Raw genomic sequence first — 20,041 nt, 5'->3', positions numbered from 1 at the left:
GTAAGGCACACAGAGAGGTCAGTGAGAAAAACCATAATTACGACAACCATAATTATGAATGAATTAACAAACCCAATGGAAAATTGTCATAAGAAACATAATGTCAATTCACAAGGACAAAGAAAATAGATAACACACAACAAACATTCAGTCTCACTAGCATTCCAATAAATGAAATTTAAAATAACAACATCATGGAATGTTCTGCTATCAAGTGAGCAGAGTTCTTAAGTGGTGATTCACTGCCATGTTGAACAATAAACCAGCAATGTGTGCCAGTCAGGCACAAGGAGAACTGGTACCACATTTCCAGAAACCATTGTGACAACAGCAAAGCTCTTAAAAACATCTTACCAGCTGGCCCAGTGATCCCACTTCTAGAATCTATCCCGTGGAAGTGTTTTAAAATGTAGACAGAAACTTATGGGTAAAGGTGTTCACCGCTGCATGATGGTAAATAGAAAAAAAGTGGAAACGCCCTCAATATCTGACAGCAGAGGGAAGATTAAATGACTGAGGGTGTGGCTGTACAGTGGGAAAATGGGGGCCATTCAGTGAGGGCGGGGGGAGTTTACAATGCAGAATGAACCCTGGAAGTCAAGTACAAGTTCAACTTCGTTTAAAAAACAGGCATGGGGAGAAACCCGGAAGGAAATATACCAAACGTCGCAGATGGTTTCCTGGATGGGGGTTTATTTCCTTCTGTGGTCTCCAGGTTTTGCACAGTAAGCGTGAGTGACAACAAGCCATGCACGTGCGCATGCAGACGCAGATGGACAGACACACATGCCGCCACGCAAAGCGAGACACCAATGTACAGTTTCTTGTATGGTGCTGGGCAGCTCGGACACGGTGACCGACAGAAACGCCGCTGGGCTCTACCTTTTCGCACAGGGCAAGCACAGTTCCGGCTTGGATTATTGCAACCTGCTCTTCATTTCTCAAATTCTAAAACACAAAAGCGGGCAAGGGCGTTTGACACTGGATCCCACAGACAGTCAGGGCTAAACAACTGACAGCTGCTCTCTGAGCAGCGGTCCCCAACAGCAGCCCCCACTCTCTAAAAGGGACAGCCGTTAAAGGCAGAGGGGTCCGGCCCTCTTCTTGGGAACCTTTCACGGAGTGGCACCAAGCCTTTTGGGAAGAGGGCCTCCTTCAAGCCAGTCTTTTAGGAAGGCAAAAATACCACTTTCTGATTTCAGGAATCTTAAGGGACTCCAGTTTCTTTCTGGGTGTTCATTTCTATGGTTTTTGTTCCTCCTCACTCACAGGCTGGGAGGATGCCCGAACTTCAGGACCCTACTTCTGACGAATGCGGACCCAGCCACAACCCCAAAAGAACATGGCCATACAAAAGCCTTACATTGTACTTATTAGATCTCTTAAATTAGAAAGAAATGAAACCGAAACAAAACAAAAGCCACACAGAGAACACCCAAACCAAAACAAGAACATGAAGCCAGAAACCGGTCGCTCATAGTTACCCCGTTATCGCCAAGGATATCTAATTTCTTCATAAGTTCAGAAATATTCACATCCTGGAAAAGATTTCCAACGTTCATTTTCGTGTGAGCTACAAAGAGCAGCCATAGCAAGGTCTAGCAGACAGTCCTGAGTCTTCCATCGGGCACCACACCCTCTCTTTCCTCTTAGTACGGACAGCGGGGCCGAGACTTACTCGGAGCAGCTCCTTCCAGGAGTGAGGGACAAAAGGCCAGAAGGTGCTGCTTTGGGGCTGAGTTTTATGTCAGCACAGACACTGCTTCCTAGAAAGGCTCGTGGCATCCTGTGGGTCAGGAGGACCATCTCTGTGCCCACAGGGCCTAGCAGGACTCTGGGCACAGGGCAAACACTCAGCTGCTAGAAGAACCACAGCCATCACGTCCAATGTACTCACTACATGTCGGGACCGTGCTGAGTGCCGGTCTCGTGTAATTGTCCCACCCAAGTCGTGGTGTGGGCATCGCCACTCAGATCTCATTGATGAAGAGACTGAGGCTCAGACAGGTGACAGACCAGAGCTGGGAAGAGGTGACGCTGGGGTCTGCACTCTAGGCCACATCCAAGTCTCTGCTCTTTTGACACGGGGACAAAGAGAGTAACATTCGGTGACCCGCTCAAGCAAGTAATAAACTATGACTTTCAAAACATGGTGGGCAGACAGGGGGTATCTCATTCCAATGAATTCTATCCCTGGCACCAGGACACATCCCCCTTCACAGCTGAGCCTTTGGCCGGCAGTAGCAGAGGCACCCCCCCACCCCCCCCAGCACGCTACCTTAACGCCTTCCTGGTGACAGAATAGCTGGAGAGCGCTGCTGCTGTTCTCGGGGAAGGTGGTGATTTGGAGGTTAAATGCTGGCGACCTCCGCTCTCTCTCCTGGGGAAAAGATTTGGTTTAAAAACAGAACTTTATTGAATCATTTACCACTTGCCATTTTCCCACGTTACTCAGCAAAACCAATGAATTCCAGCTGGCAATAAAAAAGCGCACAGACTACGCTATCCCAGTCCACCTGTGAGCGCGACGTCCGTCTCTGCACCCAGCGCGCCTCTGGTGGAAACCTGTTTACGTCTCACCTACTCAGCCGGGAAGCAATGGTTAACCGAGTGCATCATACAAACATCAGTCAACATGTGACAATAACAAGTGCCCAAAGCCACCAACTATGGTGCGTTACCTTGTGCCCAGGGCACAGCGTTACTTCATTTAATCCTCACACAACCCCACAGGCAGGCATTACTGCTTCCATTCTGTGGACAAAGACACAGGCTCAAGGGCCAGGCCAGGGCCCCACGCTAGCGAGCGGCAGGGTCAGGATTCTGGCTTCACATTTTTCTCAGTAGAATCAACTGACTTCATTCAGTTTGGTTTTGTCTTGTTTTGTTTTTGAACCACACTCACACACCAATAATCATTCTACCCCCGCCTGAGATCGCTAGTCAAATCTCAATCTCTAAGGAAGGCAAAGCAAGCGTTTTCCCAGAAGAGGTCCTCATTAAGCATCCATGAAGTGACCCGTTTTGAGCAAGGACAGGAGAAGCCCAATTACTTACAGGAGCAGAAAACTGCTCTGGTCTCCAACGTCTCCTACTTAGAGCTGCCCTGACACTCAGCCACGGGCAGGTGAGCCAGCAGAGAAGACCTTTCCAAAGTATACCTTGAAATCAAAACTGCTTTTCCTTTCTCAAAATTACGGTAAGATAAATAAGCATGCCCCGGACCACTCCTGCAGAATCTAGCTGCGGAACTGATGGGCTTCTGTAGTCACGAACTGAGAAATGTAACCAAGATGAGAGCTCGCTCAGGTGCCGGATCTTAAAAAGCAGGTGATCTTGGCTACCGCTAAGCAGAGGGGAACTCATCAACTCAATTCGTTTCCACGAAGCCCCAGTCTGGCTACCCTGGGGGTTTCTGTTCCTGATCAGCCAAGAACATTCCAGATGGCCCGGTTCTAGAAATGCCTTTCTACCTGCGATAGTTACTTAAATGGAAAAGTCACAAGAGAAAGCTCGTATTTTATACGAACGCAAGTCAGAAAATTGGTTTCTAATGGCTCTGAAGGATGGAGGAGACACTCAAAATTTCAAGCACACTGAGCAATGCTTATGGAATTCTCATGGGAAAGATGCATAACAGACCCGCGGAAGGTTTTCTAAGAGTGGCAGATGTATTGATGACGAGCTCACGTAACTTCCCGTTTCTGCTGCGTGAACAAATCACTCAGCTCACTCAGGCTCAAGCAGGAAGAACACAGTAACACGTGGTTCGGACATTCACCCACCGTCCATGCCAACACGACAAGGTACAGGATGGTGCATTCTAGTGCAAACAGAATTTTAACTGGAGCCAGGAGGAGGAGACAGAATCAGAAACACCAACACTGCGAAGGTGTTCACTGTCACCGAGGGTTCCACACATGCAAAGGGACAGCAGAACCGCTACCGGTGCTCAGAGAAAGTGTCACAAACTCAGGTGACATTTAAAATGTCAATGATTTTTTCAACGGAAATAGACAAACGAAGGATTATGAAGTAACATGGCAGCCAGACAATGCAGTAACACACCCGAGGCGAGATTTCCATTGGAAGCAGTAAAACCATCCGTATTTTTACACTGGGTCCAACTCTGTGTATTGGGGAAGTAACTGAAGGTTCGGAGGACGATTTCTACCTGTGAACAACATTCAATCACCCTCCATGCTAACGAGTCGTTTTGAGTTGTAGTTTGCGTTTGAGTTATAGATAGTAAAAATTTTTTTGGTCCATTACTGCTGTGATGCACGTGTCCGTATCCACCAGATAAAAAAGTTGGAAAAACGTAACTAGTCTTCTTAACCTTTTTCCAAATACCTCCATTTTTCCTGGTTTACTTACCTGTGTTTACCTTGGCAAATAGAAAATGGATCAAACTAGCAGTAAACACATTATAGAGCCAGGTGCGAACCAGGTCAGGACCTGCTATTTCAAAAGGTGAGACTCACTGCACGCCAGGTCACTTTAAAAGGTGTGTTATTATATTAGTTGCAACAGTGCTTCCGTCCGGGTTTGCAGAATGCATACCAGATGACTATGCATGCAGGATAGAAGTAGTTATGGAAAGGAAACACAAATAAAAAAGGCAAAATATTGCAAAAACAAATTATTTTATTAAGTGCAAAACAAGCCGTAGGCAATAAATATATTAGCTCTGGTACATGTCCAAAGACTTGGGTGACCATTCTCTCCAGAACACATTAAGGCAGTGAAATTATTCTGAACATACAGATTTAAAAAATAAGAAATAAATTAAAAAAGGAAACCACTATAACACGTCCCCTTTACACATGCTTGGAAACGTCTGGGAGCTTTACATGAATTTCAGTTTGGGCTCAAAGAGAATGTCTGCTCCGTTTGAGAGTTTACAACAGATAGAGTCTCTTACTTCGAGCTCTAGCACTCGGAATTCTAACAGCTCGTTCTGGTCCTTTGCGTCTTGCATTTCATTCTTCAGCTGGTTCTCCTCCATTTCCAGCCTGTAAATCTAGAGCAAAAACACTTGTGGTTTAACGGGCAGGAGCACCACTGTCTCTCACTGGGGAGAGCTGCGTCCTCTGATCATGGGCCGCCTGAGGAAATGGGCAGTCTCCAGGGGTGGGCAGGGGAGGAAGGGGTCTGCAGGCGGTGTGCGAGACAGGGAGGCCCTTTCTCTGAGAAGAAGGGATGATGGCGGACAGAGGCACGCCTGGCTCATGCCTGCAGCCCTGAGCCTGGCCCAGGGGAGGGCCTCCTCACATATTTGCTGAATAAATGAACGATGGGGAAACTGAGGAACAGGGTGATTAATTCCCTTCCGTGAGGTCACTCGTGGGGAAGCAAGAGTGATCCCCAAGGCTGCTGGAGCACCTGCTCACCCCAGCCCTCCCAGGGTGAGCCGGCCCAGATGGGTCTAGCAACCCCCAGCAGGGAGCCCACACTCCTGGCACCTTCCCAGAGGGCTTGTGGAGGGGCTCAGTGGCGGCAGTGTCCCTGAAAGCACAGTGGGTCTGGGAAGGGGGCCTGCCTGTGTCCGACACCCACTGGGAGCCCTGGTCAAGCTGTGTGACCACTCTGCACCTCAGCGTCTTCGTCCGAGTTGGAAAACAGCCTCCTGCCCCTGTCACTGATTGCAGGAGGACTTAACTGAGCTAATGCCCAGAAAGGAGGGCCTCTGAAATCACGGCCACACTGTCCCTTCCTCCCCGTCGGGAGAAGGACCAGAGATGGGTCCTCTGCTGGGGTGGTACTGCCGGCCAGGAGGACACCTGGAAACAGTGTGGAACTTTCCACGGCTGCCAGAATTTAGCGAGCAGGAGCAAGGACAGGAAACGATCCCCAGCGCCCAGGATGACCTCACAGCATGTGATCAGTCCTGTCCCAATGTCCCCACTGCTGTGGACAAAACAGGGCAGTGAACAGCCTCACGGCAGTTAGTGCGGAGCTGGGACCACATGACACCCTCCCCTGGGGCCAGGCCCCTCCAGTCTGGCGTCCGGGACACTTGAAAGCAAGGCCCAACCCAGGTCTGATTCCTCTCGTAGGGAAGGTGCAGAAAAGGCAAATCTATAGGAACAAAGCAGATGGTGGTTGCCAGGGCAGAGGGAGGTGGGAGATGGGGTGACTGCAAATGGGCATGAGGGGTCTTTATGGGGGACTGAATGCCCTGAAACTGCACTGTGGTGATGGTTACACAACTCGGTAAATTTACTGGGGGGGAAAAATCACAGGGGCCGGCCTGGTGGCTCAGGCGGTTAGAGCTCCAAGCTCCTAACTCCGAAGGCTACCAGTTCAATTCCTACATGGGCCAGTGGGCTCTCAACCACAAGGTTGCCAGTTCAACTCAAGTCCCGCAAGGGATGGTGGGCAGCGCCCCCTGCAACTAAGATTGAACACGGCACCTTGAGCTGAGCTGCTGCTGAGCTCCCGGATGGCTCAGTTGGTTGGAGCGCATCCTCTCAACCACAAGGTTGCCAGTTTGACTCCCGCAGCGGATGGTGGGCTGCGCCCCTTGCAACTAGCAACGGCAACTGGACCTGGAGCTGAGCTGCGCCCTCCACAACTAAGATTGAAAGGACAACAACTTGACTTGGAAAAAAGTCCTGGAAGTACACACTGTTCCCCAATAAAGTCCTGTTCCCCTTCCCCAATAAAATATATATATAAAGAATAATGACTAAACTGTTAAAAAAATCACAGAATTGTAGACAAGAAAAAAATTAAGCTTAGGTCTTGTCCCAAAGCATGAGCTCTACTCCGTAAGCCAACTCCTCAAGATAGTTCTGGAAAGTTCCATGACCAGAAAGTTCTTTGAGCAGAGAGGGAAGGACAGGCTCAGCTCTGCCAGCACCACTGCCTCCAGTCCATGAACTGGACAATGATGGCCTGAGGGCTGCCCATGGACCAGAGCCTGAGGCCCCTCCCTATGGGGGACTCTAGGTCCCCAAAGCAATGACAGAGGGGCCCGGAAGCCCCCTCAGAAGGACAGGTGGCCCTCACCATGTCTGCAGGTGCCCTGGGAGGGAGATCTAAATCAGCCCTCCAGGCCCCTCTCCCGATGACAGGACCAGGACCAGAGGCCAGGAGCCCCCAGGACTTGGGCTCTGATCCTCGTGAGGCGGGCGTGTCTCCTCTAAGAGCCGGTCGCATGGGTGCTGCCAGGACAGGCACTGGGCAGGACTCGGCGGTCAGAGTGGGCTTCTGAGGGCCCCATTGACCCGGTTCCGTGCTTCTGGGGGGGTCAGGGTGTCCACACCCACGTACCTTTTCCAGCAGGTCTTGGTTGGTTCTGATGAGCAGCTGCTTCTCTTCCACCCACTTGGAATCCTAAGGAAAAGCACTAAAGATGGTCACATGCGCTGAGGCCAACAGACGCTCAAACAACCAAGTGTCGGTGAGAAGGGTCGCTTCATACGAAGCTTCCTATGAAAAGCTCACTCTACACCTTTAAACCCAAAGAAAGAGAAACAGCGGGTTTATGTAGCATCCTTCCTGCACCTCTCACATTCCAGAGAAGCACAGGGACTTGGTTCTGTGTCGGTGACACAGAAACAGCTGCGGTCCCTGAGTGTCCCCGCAGACCCTCTCATGGCTGGTGGGCTGCAGCCTGTGGGCCAGCGTCCAGGCGCCCTGGTGGCTTCCCAACACCCCATGGGCCTGGCCTGGTCCCAGTAACACACATGGTTCATCCTAGTCCCGCTGCCCTAACCACGTTTCTTTGCCTGGTCAGGTCCTACCCAGGCCAGTGCCACGAGCACATGGCGGGAAGTCTACCTTTTCACGGGGGTGTCCCCAGCACCTAGCTTGTGCCTGGCACCCAACCAGTGCTCAGGATGGATGGATAAGTGAAGGAACCTCTTCTTCCCCTCTCTCAGCCCTGGTGACCTCCGGGCTTCCTTCTACCTAACATTTCGGACGAGGCTCCCCTGCCCAAGGGCCCGGGCTTTGCCTCTCTGCTGTCTCCTGCTGTCACGCAGGCCTAATCAAACTCAGAGAATGCACACATGGAGGTGACTCCAATGTGAGAAGCTCAAGGGCTGGATTTCTAGGTGACAGCCATGGCGTGGGGTCTCTGTGAGAATTCAGAGCTAGTCGCGGGTGACAGCCCATCTCTGCAATTAAATCTTGATAGTCAAAGGCAGCTTTTCTTCAGATTCAAGTCAAAAAAGATTTTGGTCACCTGGGAATTCCTCCTATTTTTGTGCATTTGGCAAACCAGCAAAGGAAGAACCATGTTAAAACTTCATAACGTGTTTTGGGTTTTGAAAGCTCCGCAGACAAGCTCGTGAGCTGGGCTGCTCTTGCCTGGGTTCTGCCTAGTGCCTTCTCCTCGAACATCTCTGGCGCAAACGAAGCGGACCCACAGAGCTTCTCCCCCCTCGGCACCAAGGCCCCAGCGACCCCAGCAAGCAAACAGACGTGAAAGAAGCAAGAGCCCTGGGTCCTTCCTGCTCACCTGCCCCTTCTCCACCAACAACTTTTCCAAATCTTCGATTTTGGCCTGACACCTCAGCAGGTCAGCTTGCAGCTGCTCCCGCGTCTGGAATGCAAAAGGCCAGAAAGTGAGTAGGTCACCTCAGAGGGCCGACAGACGCGGAAAGGGTCACGCTGCAACCCAGACCTTACAAACAGGCCCATCTTTTAGGAGCATGTGTTCAAACCTGGCCCACCTAGTTGCGTGCAGGTCCTACCACCCACAGATGTCAAATGTTTAAGAACTGAGAGCCTTGAGAAGTTGTCAGTTCCAACGCCCTCAATTGTACAGATAAGGACATGGAAGCCTGGAGGAGAGGCCCGTTGCCTCAGGGGGGTGAGTGCTCCAGACACCTCAGGGCCTCAGCCCGGCTCTGCGGCCAAGTTCAGTGGTGGCTCAGGCAGCTGTCACCAACACTCGCAAAAGCACTTTCATGCTGGGTTGGCCCGTGTTGTAGGCCCTTCATCACCTCCGGCAGGGTCTGAAACAGCGTGGGGTGATAGGGGGCTGTGGGAAACTGAGGCACATGTCCCATCTCAGGGGAGATGGCCACTCAGCTGCAGCCAAACGCCACCATGTGAAACAGGAAGCCTTGTGCTGCCAGATGGTCTATTTTCCAGAGAAGCCAGGGATCTGGAGACCTACGTGAACTCTCTCGACTTTTCAGTGTTGGAAACTGGATGAATTTTTTAATAAAAACCATGATTCGGCTCAAACCCAGCCTTGCCATTTACCTCCTCTGACCTCAGATTACACTCGGCACTCTACTATAGCAGAAGTGCTCTCCCTGCCAGCCTCACGAGACACCTCCTACCGCCCAGGCTGTTGTGGAACGAAATGGGGGCCCAGCGGGGGAGGCTCTGGCACCGACGGCCTGCTCTCAGGGAGCCCCCTCACTTTCAGAAGGAAGGGCAAGCAGCCCCTGCTCTGTGTGACTCCCGAAGGTGGGGTGAGGGTCTGTACATTGCAGGGTTCTAGAAGGCAGAGCTCAGCCCAGCATAAGGGCTGGCGTGGCCCAGACCTGGATGGCAGCAGCGACCACAGTGCCCTGTGGTCTGCGAGCACAGACAGTCCCTCCAGGTTCCACAGGGACATTCTTGGGGATTCTCGGCCTGGAGGGAGGAGTCTAAAGTCGGCAAAGTCGCCGAGTCTGGGTCACTGAAATTCTGAAGCTGTTCTTGCAAACAGACAGCACGCATGATGCATCATTTCTTCTGACAACTTCTGCTGTCCCACTGAGGATGAAAGTTAGCTCCCGTCGGGTTTGCCAAATGCTGGAGCATTTGTCGTGTCTCCATCACCTGCCAGAACCCCCTCCGAGTATCAAGGCAGGTGACGTGACAGAACCACACAGCTGGAAAGGGCATGGTTGAGCAGCGTCCCACCCAGCCCTGGCCGGCCCGTGGGTCTGCTGCACTTACCCGGGCCTCCCTCTCAGCGTCCAGCGTCCCCCCGACCTGCTCCTGAAGCAGGGCGTAGGCTCGCTGCAGGGCCTGGTACTCCCTGGTCAGCTGGCAGAACCTCAGGTCAGCCTCTTCTCTGGTGGTTGTCTTCACATCATGGAGGAGAGAAACAGTGGAGCACATGACTGCATGTGACTTCCGATGCCAGGGCCACTTACACAGAAGCCAACTTCTGTCAACAATGACTGAACCAACCAGTCACAGCCAGGATGTAACTGGGATGGCAGAGTGAGGGGCTGCCGGGAACAGACACCATCTCTGCTGTCAGCACCCTTCCCAGGAGCTTGCCGGGCCCCGGAATCGCCTGAGTCAAGTGCAAGGGAGACTGCGCAGCTGGGAGCCGGCCCCTCCACCCCGCACTTCTCACTCTGGGGTTTCTCCTAAGATGACTGGCTAAGTGTGCAAAGATGCACATGCCAGGAAAGCATCAGCGCGCGCGCGTCACCGTGGTGAAAAACTGGGAACGTAAACGCCCACCACTGGGGGCTGTGGAGTTAAATGCACCATGTGCGTCCACGTGAAAACATCCCCATCCTCGAGAGAGGACGACGTTTTCGAGCTGAAAGGTGCCTGTGACATACTGTTGATGGAAAAAAGCAAATCAAAATACATGTGTCTGGCATGGTTGCGTCTTACTCGGGTTTTCTTAAGAAAAGTAAACTGGGTGGCGGTGGGAGGAGAACGGAGCCGCCCTCCACACCTCTGTGAGTCCCGCTCACTCAGTGCCGAGGGCATGAACCTGGACGTGCACAGGTGGTCAGCAGAGCGTGAGGGTGGTGACCCGGCAGAGGGCGTCGGGGGTTACGTTCCTCTTCACACTTCTCAGTACTGTTTGGATTCTCTCCTACATGGGTCATCTTTATAATGAAAATGGCAACCAGGCTGTTTCTAGTTCGTGTGTGTCTGTGTGTGTCTGTGTGTGTCTGTGTGTGTCTGTGTGTGTCTGTGTCGGGGGATGAGGAACAGACCATCATGCAGGAATTTCAATTGCAAAGGGCAAGTTATACCAAGGAGACCTCTCGTTTCCTGTGAAATCAGCTCTGGGTAAAGGAAAGGGACCTCGTGTGGCCAGTGCCCCCTCCCCATTCACAGAGCCCAGGAGAGTGGGGACCACCTTCTCTTGACGCTATGGGCGGTGCTAGCACAGGTCCTCCGGGGTTCACAGCTTTAAGTGGGCAGCCACACTGCCCCCGTCAGAGGCCAGAAGTACCACGACACGCATCAGGGCTGAGGTGCGCTTACATCGTCCAGGTCTTCCTCCGGCGTGACTGGGGCCCTGTCAGTCCTGTCTGTGTTGCAGGATGTTTCGGACAATGTTTCTGAGTCCACAGACTCCTCATCAAATCCAAAAAATGTCTCCACAACATGCTTCTGTAAAAGGCAACATGCATGACATCAGAAACAGACTCAGGAGGGCCAGGTCCACCAGCCCCCTCATCCCAGGGCAGAGGGGGCTACAATGCACATCTGGGCCACAGGGCACCCCAAGAGGTGGTTGGCGTGGAACCTAATTGGCTGGGGGAAAGGAGGTGGCTGGAGGTGGGGGAAGGATGGAGGGTGGCCAGGAGCGTGTGCTGGCCCCACCCTGGCTCCAGGCTCGGGACCTGCTGCTGTTATGCATGTCCCGCAGCCCCTCTGAGCACAGCTTCTTTTTCCATCAAAGGGACATGGAACCCCCACCTCATCTGTGAGCACAAGGTGACGTTACACACGTGCTGTGCCCATCATGCTGACACTCAAGGGGAAGCACATTTGTTACTAAGGAAGGGGTAGGGGGGCCAGGAGACGTCTAGTTCTGCACCACACGCAGTGACAGGTGAAAGGGGCAGTGTCCAGAGACTGAGTGGCTGCATTAGTGTGTGGCCCAGGTCCTCACCAGACCTGCACTAAGAGGAAATTTTTTGTTAAACTTTTTATTATGGAAAAATTAGAACCTTTACAAAATAGAAGGAATCGTGTAATGGACGCTCAGGCAGCCAGCATGGAGTCAGAGGCACTTTTAATGCTCGATGTGCCAGTCTCCCAGTTGCCCCACCCAGAACCTCTCCCACCCCAGACACCACAGTCTCCGGGGCTTCATTCGTTCAGGAAACAGCTGCCTGAGCCCCTTCTGTAGGCCCCACACTGGGTGGGGCAGGGGGACCATACGTCAGAACCAGCATAGTCCCTGCCACAGGGAGTTCCAGTCCCCTGGGGGCCGCGGACATCGATGACAATCACCAGATCACCGTGCTTCAGGAACACTGGCTTTTGTTTTATTCCAACATAGTCCCTCAGATGAATTTTTATTTGTCTTCACAATCAATGAATGCTTCTCACGACCATGAAGCGGGAACTATAACTAAATCCAGAGCCAAGCCCCAGGCTCCCACTGGCCCGTCTGGAACCTGGCTTCTCCCAGAGCCCTCTGCCCATTGCTCAACCCGCAGGGGGTCAGGGCCCACCCCACTCGCTGCGGACGTCCCCCACTGGGCTTGATTCAGCCAATGCACGTCTGCAATCTCATGGGCCCAAATGTAAGACACATGTGGCTGGTACCACAACTCATAACGTGATTAAGGAACCATCCTGTAAGGGAAAAGAAGAGGCAGGGGCTTCTTTGTCATTCGTAAGTCAGTTTCAGAAGAGGCTTTGCAGGAGGCGCCCACCCACTGTGTGCTGCCCAAACGTCCTTGCACAGGGCACCTGCCTTCCTGCTATTGCTTCCACCTTGTGCCCCATTTTTGTTTTTTATAATGCACGTGGGCAGTTACCACCCCCTGACTCCCTGACTCACATGTCACATGTCAGCCATCTCCCCAACAGCTCCAAGGGGGCCTAGTGGACAGTGATGCACCCCCAAAACCTGCCACTCCCACAACCAGCAGTGCTCGTCACGGCAGCCTCATCCTTTCAGCTCCTCGTGCCCCCTTCCCTTGCTCCTCACCTTCTGGTGCTTCTCAGAGAAATCCTGTCGGCTCCACCTTGACCCAGAAGCCAACCCTCTCTCCCCTTCTCTCCACCGGTCTCTCCATCCCAGTCCGAGCCACGGTCCTCTCTCATTGAAACGATTAAAACCCCCTCCTGCTGGCCTCCCTGCTCTGCCTTTGTCCCTCACCTAGTGGTCAGAGTGACTATTTTGAAATGAGAGTGAAGTCCTGCTGGTCCTCTGCTCAAAACCCCATGGCAATGCACTGCATCCCAGCTGAGTAAAAGTCAACATCCCTGCAGCCTACAGGCCTCGGCGACCTGCCTCCCACCCGCTCTAACCCCGCCTCCCCTCGTCCTCCTCCAGGACTCTGCTGCAGCCGCACTGCCAAGCGCGCCCTGCACCTCCCACATGCCTGCACAGGGCCTCTGCACAGCCTCCAGCCCCTTCCCCGGGATCCCCGGGGCTCTGTCCCTCACGCCCCTCGAGTCTTTGCACAAATGCAACGTTATTAAAAAGGCTCCTCTGATCACCACAGCAAAGTCCTTACCAACCCATCCCCACCCCAACCTGTCTAACCTTCCTTTCTTCTTCTCCCTAGCACTCACTGCCACCGGACATAAGATATATTCTGCTTATGTGTTTATTACCTGGCTTCCCCTCTGGAATGAAAGCCCCATGGGCACAGGGATTTTGTACCATGACAGCAGGATTTGGGCTCTTTTATTCTCCGTTGTGGCCCAGGGCCTGGCACTCAAGAAATATTGGTTGGTAAATGAGTTTTCGCAAACATGTCTGTTAATGACCTCAAAGCCAAACTAACTTGTTTGCCCACAAACAGCATCAGGTTTGCACATCCCTTCCCTTCAGTCACGCAGCCAGCATCAGGGGACAGCCACCTGGCTGTGCACCCAGGTGAGTCTAACAGGTAGGAATGTGAGGACCTCATAGGCTCCATGGGTTTCAAATGATTTCTCCTCTCCAAGTAGAGGTTACAGACAATCATATACTCAAATCCCCCTGTGGAAGAGAAACCCCACCTAGTTCAGGCATGAAAACCTCTCCAGACGATCTCCTGGGAGCAGTGGCCACGACATACCAATGGGGACAATGGCACCTTCAGGAGTGACCCATCCACAGCACTCAAGCTCCTCTGTACACACACGGGTCACCTCCCTGAGCTCAGGGCTCCTGTTTTCCTGGGCAGCCACTCAGCCGACCTTATTTCCTGTAAACACCACTCATTGCGAGGCCTCTGGGGACAGGTCTGTGTTTGCTGCTGTGACAACTGGCAGGGAGCGGCGATGCACAGAGGGCCCTGCCTGGCACACAGTGGAGCCCCGGGGACCATGGAGCCATGCACCCTTGAAATGACCAGGACAGGACACCGAGCTGTGGTCGCCCCTGTCGGCGCCCTGGACCATTCTGGGGGTTGGGGGCTCAGTGTGCCATGGCCCGGGGGATCAGGTTTGGGAACCCTGCACGACTGCTGCTGAGAAACTCAGTTACAGAGCACGGCCGCAGGGTGTTAGCTGCAGACGCTGCAGACCTGCACTTGAAGCCGAACTGCCTTTGTAAACAGCCCGTCCCAGGCCCAAGCGGGGCCCCTGAAGTATAACATATCCCAGAGACCGGAGACCCAAGGCAGCAGCTGCAGTGAGGGAAGGAGGAAGCAGGTCTGGGGGAGGAGCCCCATCACAAAGGGGCCTCCAGATTGCAATCCTACAACAACAAAGGCCGCGCGATCCACAAACACAAGCCATTTCCATGGCACAGCGAGTTGGCTGCGATCTCCCACCTTGTATAGCATATGCGCTCAGTCAGTTTGTTTCCTCTAAGGGTTAGCTTTTCTCAGATTGGATTATATGGGAAGTCAAAACGTACTACATAAACTTCTGCCTTTATTAATTAAAAAAAAAAACAAGATAGAGAAGAACATTTCTAATGCTCCGAGGGAAAACCAGGTGGCTGTTTTCTCTGAAGACACTGCAACCAATGCCTCACACTGCATGTTCAAAATCTATATAAAACGACACCTAGAAACCACTGCTCCCTCTAATGCTTGGCTTATAAAGGGCTTTAGAGAAAAGTCAAGCATGAGAGAAACTGCTGAGTTTTTCAGTCTCCGTCATTCTCAGATTCCCTGGGCATTTCCTAAGGAAAGACCCTATAGGGGCACCCATGTCCATCTTTGCTCATTCTAAGTGCATCTTATACCTAAGAGGGGCTCACTCCTCCAGGCTTCCGTTTCCTTTGCCACCAGTCTTGCCTTGCTGACTCCTTTTTACAAACTGACACAAATTTTTAAAATGCAGTTTGGGCAAAAATGACTGAAAGATAGCAATTTCTTCCCCATTTACACTTTGAATATACAGAGGTGCTCGTTCTTGGCAGATTAAATGGGACCGAGAGGAAAAGAGGGGCCCCCCCAAAGTACCCCTCAACCGACTCCAGCCTCCCTCAGCCTCCTCTCGCCTCGCCTCCGTGTCACCTCCAACAAGCGCTGTCACAGGAAGGGGCTTCCTGTCACAGGGAGTGACTGCCACTGAACCGCAAGCCATCCCCCAAAGCCAGCCCTTACCTTCATGCCTGTAGGTCATCTCCTGGCAGCCCGAAAAGTACAGACACACCAGGGCACAGAGACAGAGGAAGAAGGAGAAGTACAGCACGAAGAGGACATACTCCATCGTCGGGAGGGCTCCCAGAACCCTCTAGCCCACCCGTATGTGTCGGGTGAGCCAAAGCCACGTCACTGCCACCAATCTCCAGGCCTCTGAGTCCTAGGAGAAACCTCCAACCCTCTCCCAAAGCATTCTCCTGTCCTCTGCCACGCCCGGCTTCCTGCAGTCTCGTCTGCTGGGGAGTCCTGAGGACGGCACACCTTTATTTAGGATGCCAGCTCCACGGCAGGTCGGGGCTGAGAGAAGCAGGTTTCCAGGGGCAGGGGGGCAGGAGTCACACAGCCCGGCTTCCGGGCTGGTTTATTCTCTGAGGGCTTTCCTCCCAGACCTCAGGCTCCCTGAGCTGCCCTGTTGCCAATGCCATTCAACAGGCCCCTGGGTGCTCGCAAGGGCCCCTGGGAACAGCACTAGCAACGGTGATGCCCCGAGAGCCTGCCCAGGTCCAGGCCAAGACAAGGAGGCGCCTCCCGCCTCGCGTGCTTGGGCCACTGCTGTCACTCCCCGGCTACCCCACATGCACCCTGGACAGCAAACTTGGTTTCTCAGCGATCCTTCCCGCAGTATTTGTTTTGCCGCTTATCCCGCAGACCATTATCCATAGAAAAGCTGTAACTTCAGTCCCCCGCCCACATGGGCACTTGTGAGAGTCCTGCATTTCCTGGAGAACCTTCTCTAGGCATAGCATCAAAAGTAACCCCCACCCACCCACCAGTGGAAAAAAATGGACAGGTTTCACCATAAAAAAGTAAAACTGGACTTTGAAATATAGTAAAGCAACCTTAAAAGGCAAAGGACAATTCATAAAAAGTATATACAGCCACGTTCATGTATACATTTCAACTTCAATAGCGCTTGACACTCTATTCCTTTTAAAGTACCCATCACATGAGCTGGGTAGCCCTGTCATGCTGCACAGTTTAGAGCTGACTAAATCTTTAAGTCATGCTTCCAAATCACATGCCACCCACACAGACTGGTTCAGGGATGGGCCTGTGACCAAAGTAAGCCAAGAAGCACCAGCCCTGGGACTTTTGCTGGAACTACTGAGGAGACAAGCTGTCCTACCACAGAGGTTGCTGGGCAGGTATGCCAGCTGCTAAAGCCGTTTGGGCCACTTTCCTGAGAAAGAGGCCAGCCCAGAGGAAAGCAGAGTTGAAAGATGGAGAAAGGCGGTTCCTGGCAATTTCCTATGAGCATCTGGATCCAGCCGTGCCTGAAGCCAGCCACCTCTAGGCTTCTCAGTTACATAAATTCATTTCTTTGCTTAAGTGACTGCATTTTTGCCACTATCAACAGAAAGAATCTTGGCTAATGTTGTGGGGAGAAGGGAGGTAATCCTAGAAATGCAGCCATCGGCAAACTGTTAAGTTCTAGGACAAGTCAAAAGGCTGATCTCTCCCTGAGCTGCTCTGCACCTGGTCCCTCAAGAAAAACCAAGGACAGCCTCTGCCTGACAAGTGCTACAGCTGCCTGAGCTACTTAGACCCCCACCTCTGCCAAAAGCTTCTCAAGGATGGAGACACCGTTCTGTGTCCTGTCATCTGATATTCTGCCATGCCCGAAGCAGACGCTCCACAGACGATGGCTAGAGGGGTGGGGGAATGGGTGGGGTGACCGTCACACTGCCTCAGACTTCACAGCATGAGTGGCCACAGGCCCTGCGCTAGTTCAGACAGGGCACGATGACTGATGACAATGAGCTGGCACTTTTTGCCAGCACCTGACCCAGGGAGCTAGACTGGAGACCTCAGGTATAAGCCACAAGTGCTGGGTTCCAACCCTGCTCCCTAGGCTGCCGGGCAGACCACGTGGCCCCCAGTCACAGCCCTCATTCAACCACCAGCATCCCGAGTTCTTCACGCACTAAGCCCCAGAGGGAGCAGACATGGAGACTGACAACACATGCCAGGGCAGAAGGAGCAGGGGGCGGAGGAAGCCCAGAGAAAGGGCGTCTAACCCCGTGGGAGGGCGAAGGCTTGGAGGCAGTGGGGACAGCTAAGCCCACTCTCGAAGGAGCAGGAGATGGTGAGCAGAAGAGGTGGAGAAGCAGCAGCATGGCAGGCCCCAGGGGCCGGAGCCAGGATGTGCCAAGGGGGAATAAAGCAGGAGGCAAGTGGCCAGATCCTGAACGGCCTTGAGGGCCTAGCCAAGGAGCCCCACTTCATCCCCCAGGGAGAGCAGGAGCCAGCGGATGGCTTTTAGCAAGAAGGTGGCAGTGTCAGTCTAGTGCCTCGGAAAGATCACTGTGGCAGCTTTGGAGGGGAGGGAAGACACTGGGAGCAGGGGGAGCCGCAGGGACGAGGGCCTGAAGGAAGGCAGTGGACACATGAGAAAGCAGAAGCCTGGAGGGTGGGGTCTGGAGTCAGGGAGCCTGTGCCCCATCCCCTTCCCACGGGTTCTGGGGACCCTCCTAGCACCAGGCAGGGAGCCCAGGAGCCTGCAGACTAGCCTCCCAGCCGGCTCCTCTCCCGAGACTGGGGCTTACTGCACCCCGCACACCCCCACTGGCTCATTCCTGGCCTGGCGGGTTCCGGCCCCACTTGAATGCATTGCCTAGAAGCACCAGAACTTTGTCATTCCTGGCATGGCCTGGATGTCCCCATGGTCATTGCTATACCAGAAGAGGTGCCCTGGGCAGGCTCTGTGGCGCCCAGCACTTGTGCTAATTCTAGCCACTGTTCACGTGCTCAGTCTCCACTGAGACACGCTCCACCGAGACACTGCCACAGAGCAAGCTTCAGTGGCTGCAACACCTACCACCCGCCCCACCGCGGCTGTTTAGAGTTGGGCCCTGGTGCCAGACCTTCTGCAGAACAAGCCTCCCTCTCTGGCTCAGGGTCCTTCTCCTGCAGCCCCTCAGTGGGGGCTGAACTAGCAGGTTCCCTGGCAGACACAGCCAATACCAGTCTCGTCCTCAGAAGCCCAGTGAGACAGGCTCAGCAGCCCTCAGGGGGTGAAGGCCCCCCTGGAAGACGGGGGCTGATGTCACTGCTCTGTCCTCCTTCGGCAACCCAGGGTGAGGGTATGGAACTGGAGGAGGCCCTCAGGGGAACTGCAGAGTCCAGTTCTCTAGCCCTTAGAAAAGAAAGTCAGGGCCAGAGCGCAGGGATGGGCTGTCAGGTCTTCTAGAAAATTCTGGAAACTTCAACACATGCACCACAATACTCTGTAAAGCAGACCCAGGCAAAGTGGTAAAGTACACAGATGCATAAGGGACAGAGAGCGATGGGGGCATTTAAGGGGCAAGAGAAACTACTGAATTCCTGTGGCCTGTGGAACAGAAGGGACACCGCCCAGGCCTGGAGGCCCCGGGGAACTGAGGAACCCAGTCAGGTCCCTGATGGGTCAAAAAACCCGTGCCCTCCTGCTCCGGACAATGCTGGGGTTCAGTAGGAGCCTGGGGGGAACTAATCTACACTGAACCTCGAGAAAAAGAAAAGATGCTGGTGAGTCACAGAAACGGTAAGTGGGAAGGACCCTGAGCCAGCTCGGGGACTCAGCCTTCAAGTGGTGCCAACTAGTTTAATCAGAGTGACTGTACAGCCTCATCCTTCTGGAACCATCCAGCATCACGTAAGTGCGTTTCTCCTTATTCAATCAGAATACGCAATTCACTTATTCAGGCAACCACCGTTCAGGGAAACTACTCCGTGCCAGGCAGTGAACAGACAGAGAGAACAGGACACACTCACCTGCTGTCCATACAAGCCTGGCAAAGGGTAAGTCACGTCTCGGCCTCGTAAGGTCTCTTCCCATAAACATATTCAGGAAAAGGGAAAACATCGTCTTTTCTTATTCCAGACATTCTGATACAGGTTTGAAAAATCTAGTCACAGCTGAACAATGAGTTTCCTGGAAACCCTCCTTACGAAAGCTTTATGGGGTGTATAATGCCACCCCACATCCAGTTAATGGGACAAATTGAACACCTTTAGAGTGTTGCTTTTTAATCACATGTCCCACGGTGACAATGGCATTTACAGACACTCCAGGCAACTGTGCAAAATGATGCAACTCTCCCATAGGACAGAGGGGGGCACACGTCCTAGATCAAAGCCTTCATTCCCTCTGATCCTCACTTCGACTTCCGGGAATCTACCTGTGGGAACAATCCAGACGACGGGCACGGCTTTCTGACAAAAGGAGTTCGCCGTGGTGACATTTACGGAAGCAGAAAGTCCAACAAGAGGGAAGGGTAGTCACGTAATGAAATGTCCAACCCTGAGGGCATAAAACAGAACCGACCCCGAAAGAGCTGTCCAGGCAAACACAGACATGTCCACACAGCATCATTCACATCCGGGAGTCGCTGAAAGCAGACGTGCCGACGGACACAGACGTGCCAGCCGACTGGTCAGAAAACTCATGGCCCATCTGCTTAATGGATTATATCGCCATAAAATGTATGTTTGTGACAGGAGCGTCATAACATGGATACATGCTTTACGGTATAATGTTAAGTAAAAGCACAGGGTGCAAAAGTACATTCTATACTTACACT

The 20,041-nt window shown here is 53.0% G+C and overlaps 1 protein-coding gene across 7 annotated transcripts in view; it reads right to left on the bottom strand.

Annotated features, from left to right (window-relative positions):
• Positions 1 to 20,041, bottom strand: part of JAKMIP1 (janus kinase and microtubule interacting protein 1) — a 102,477-nt gene that overhangs the window by 17,906 nt on the left and 64,530 nt on the right. For 3 of the 7 annotated variants that reach the window (XM_019748183.2, XM_019748185.2, XM_019748182.2), the window contains exons 9-16: positions 11,194 to 11,322; positions 9,910 to 10,038; positions 8,471 to 8,554; positions 7,279 to 7,341; positions 4,925 to 5,023; positions 2,279 to 2,380; positions 1,485 to 1,538; positions 883 to 948 (exon numbers count right to left, since the gene is read on the bottom strand). In XM_019748183.2, coding sequence (XP_019603742.2) covers positions 883 to 948; positions 1,485 to 1,538; positions 2,279 to 2,380; positions 4,925 to 5,023; positions 7,279 to 7,341; positions 8,471 to 8,554; positions 9,910 to 10,038; positions 11,194 to 11,322 — 726 coding nt within the window. Of the gene's footprint in view, positions 1 to 422; positions 444 to 882; positions 949 to 1,484; positions 1,539 to 2,278; positions 2,381 to 4,627; positions 5,024 to 7,278; positions 7,342 to 8,470; positions 8,555 to 9,909; positions 10,039 to 11,193; positions 11,323 to 20,041 lie in introns of those variants that run through there. The other 4 variants (XM_074321066.1, XM_019748186.2, XM_074321073.1 and 1 more) reach the window with 3 other exon arrangements.

Source organism: Rhinolophus sinicus, linkage group LG02 (assembly GCF_036562045.2).
Source record: "Rhinolophus sinicus isolate RSC01 linkage group LG02, ASM3656204v1, whole genome shotgun sequence".
NCBI lineage: Eukaryota > Metazoa > Chordata > Mammalia > Chiroptera > Rhinolophidae > Rhinolophus > Rhinolophus sinicus.
This window is presented reverse-complemented; position numbering and strand designations above follow the sequence as displayed.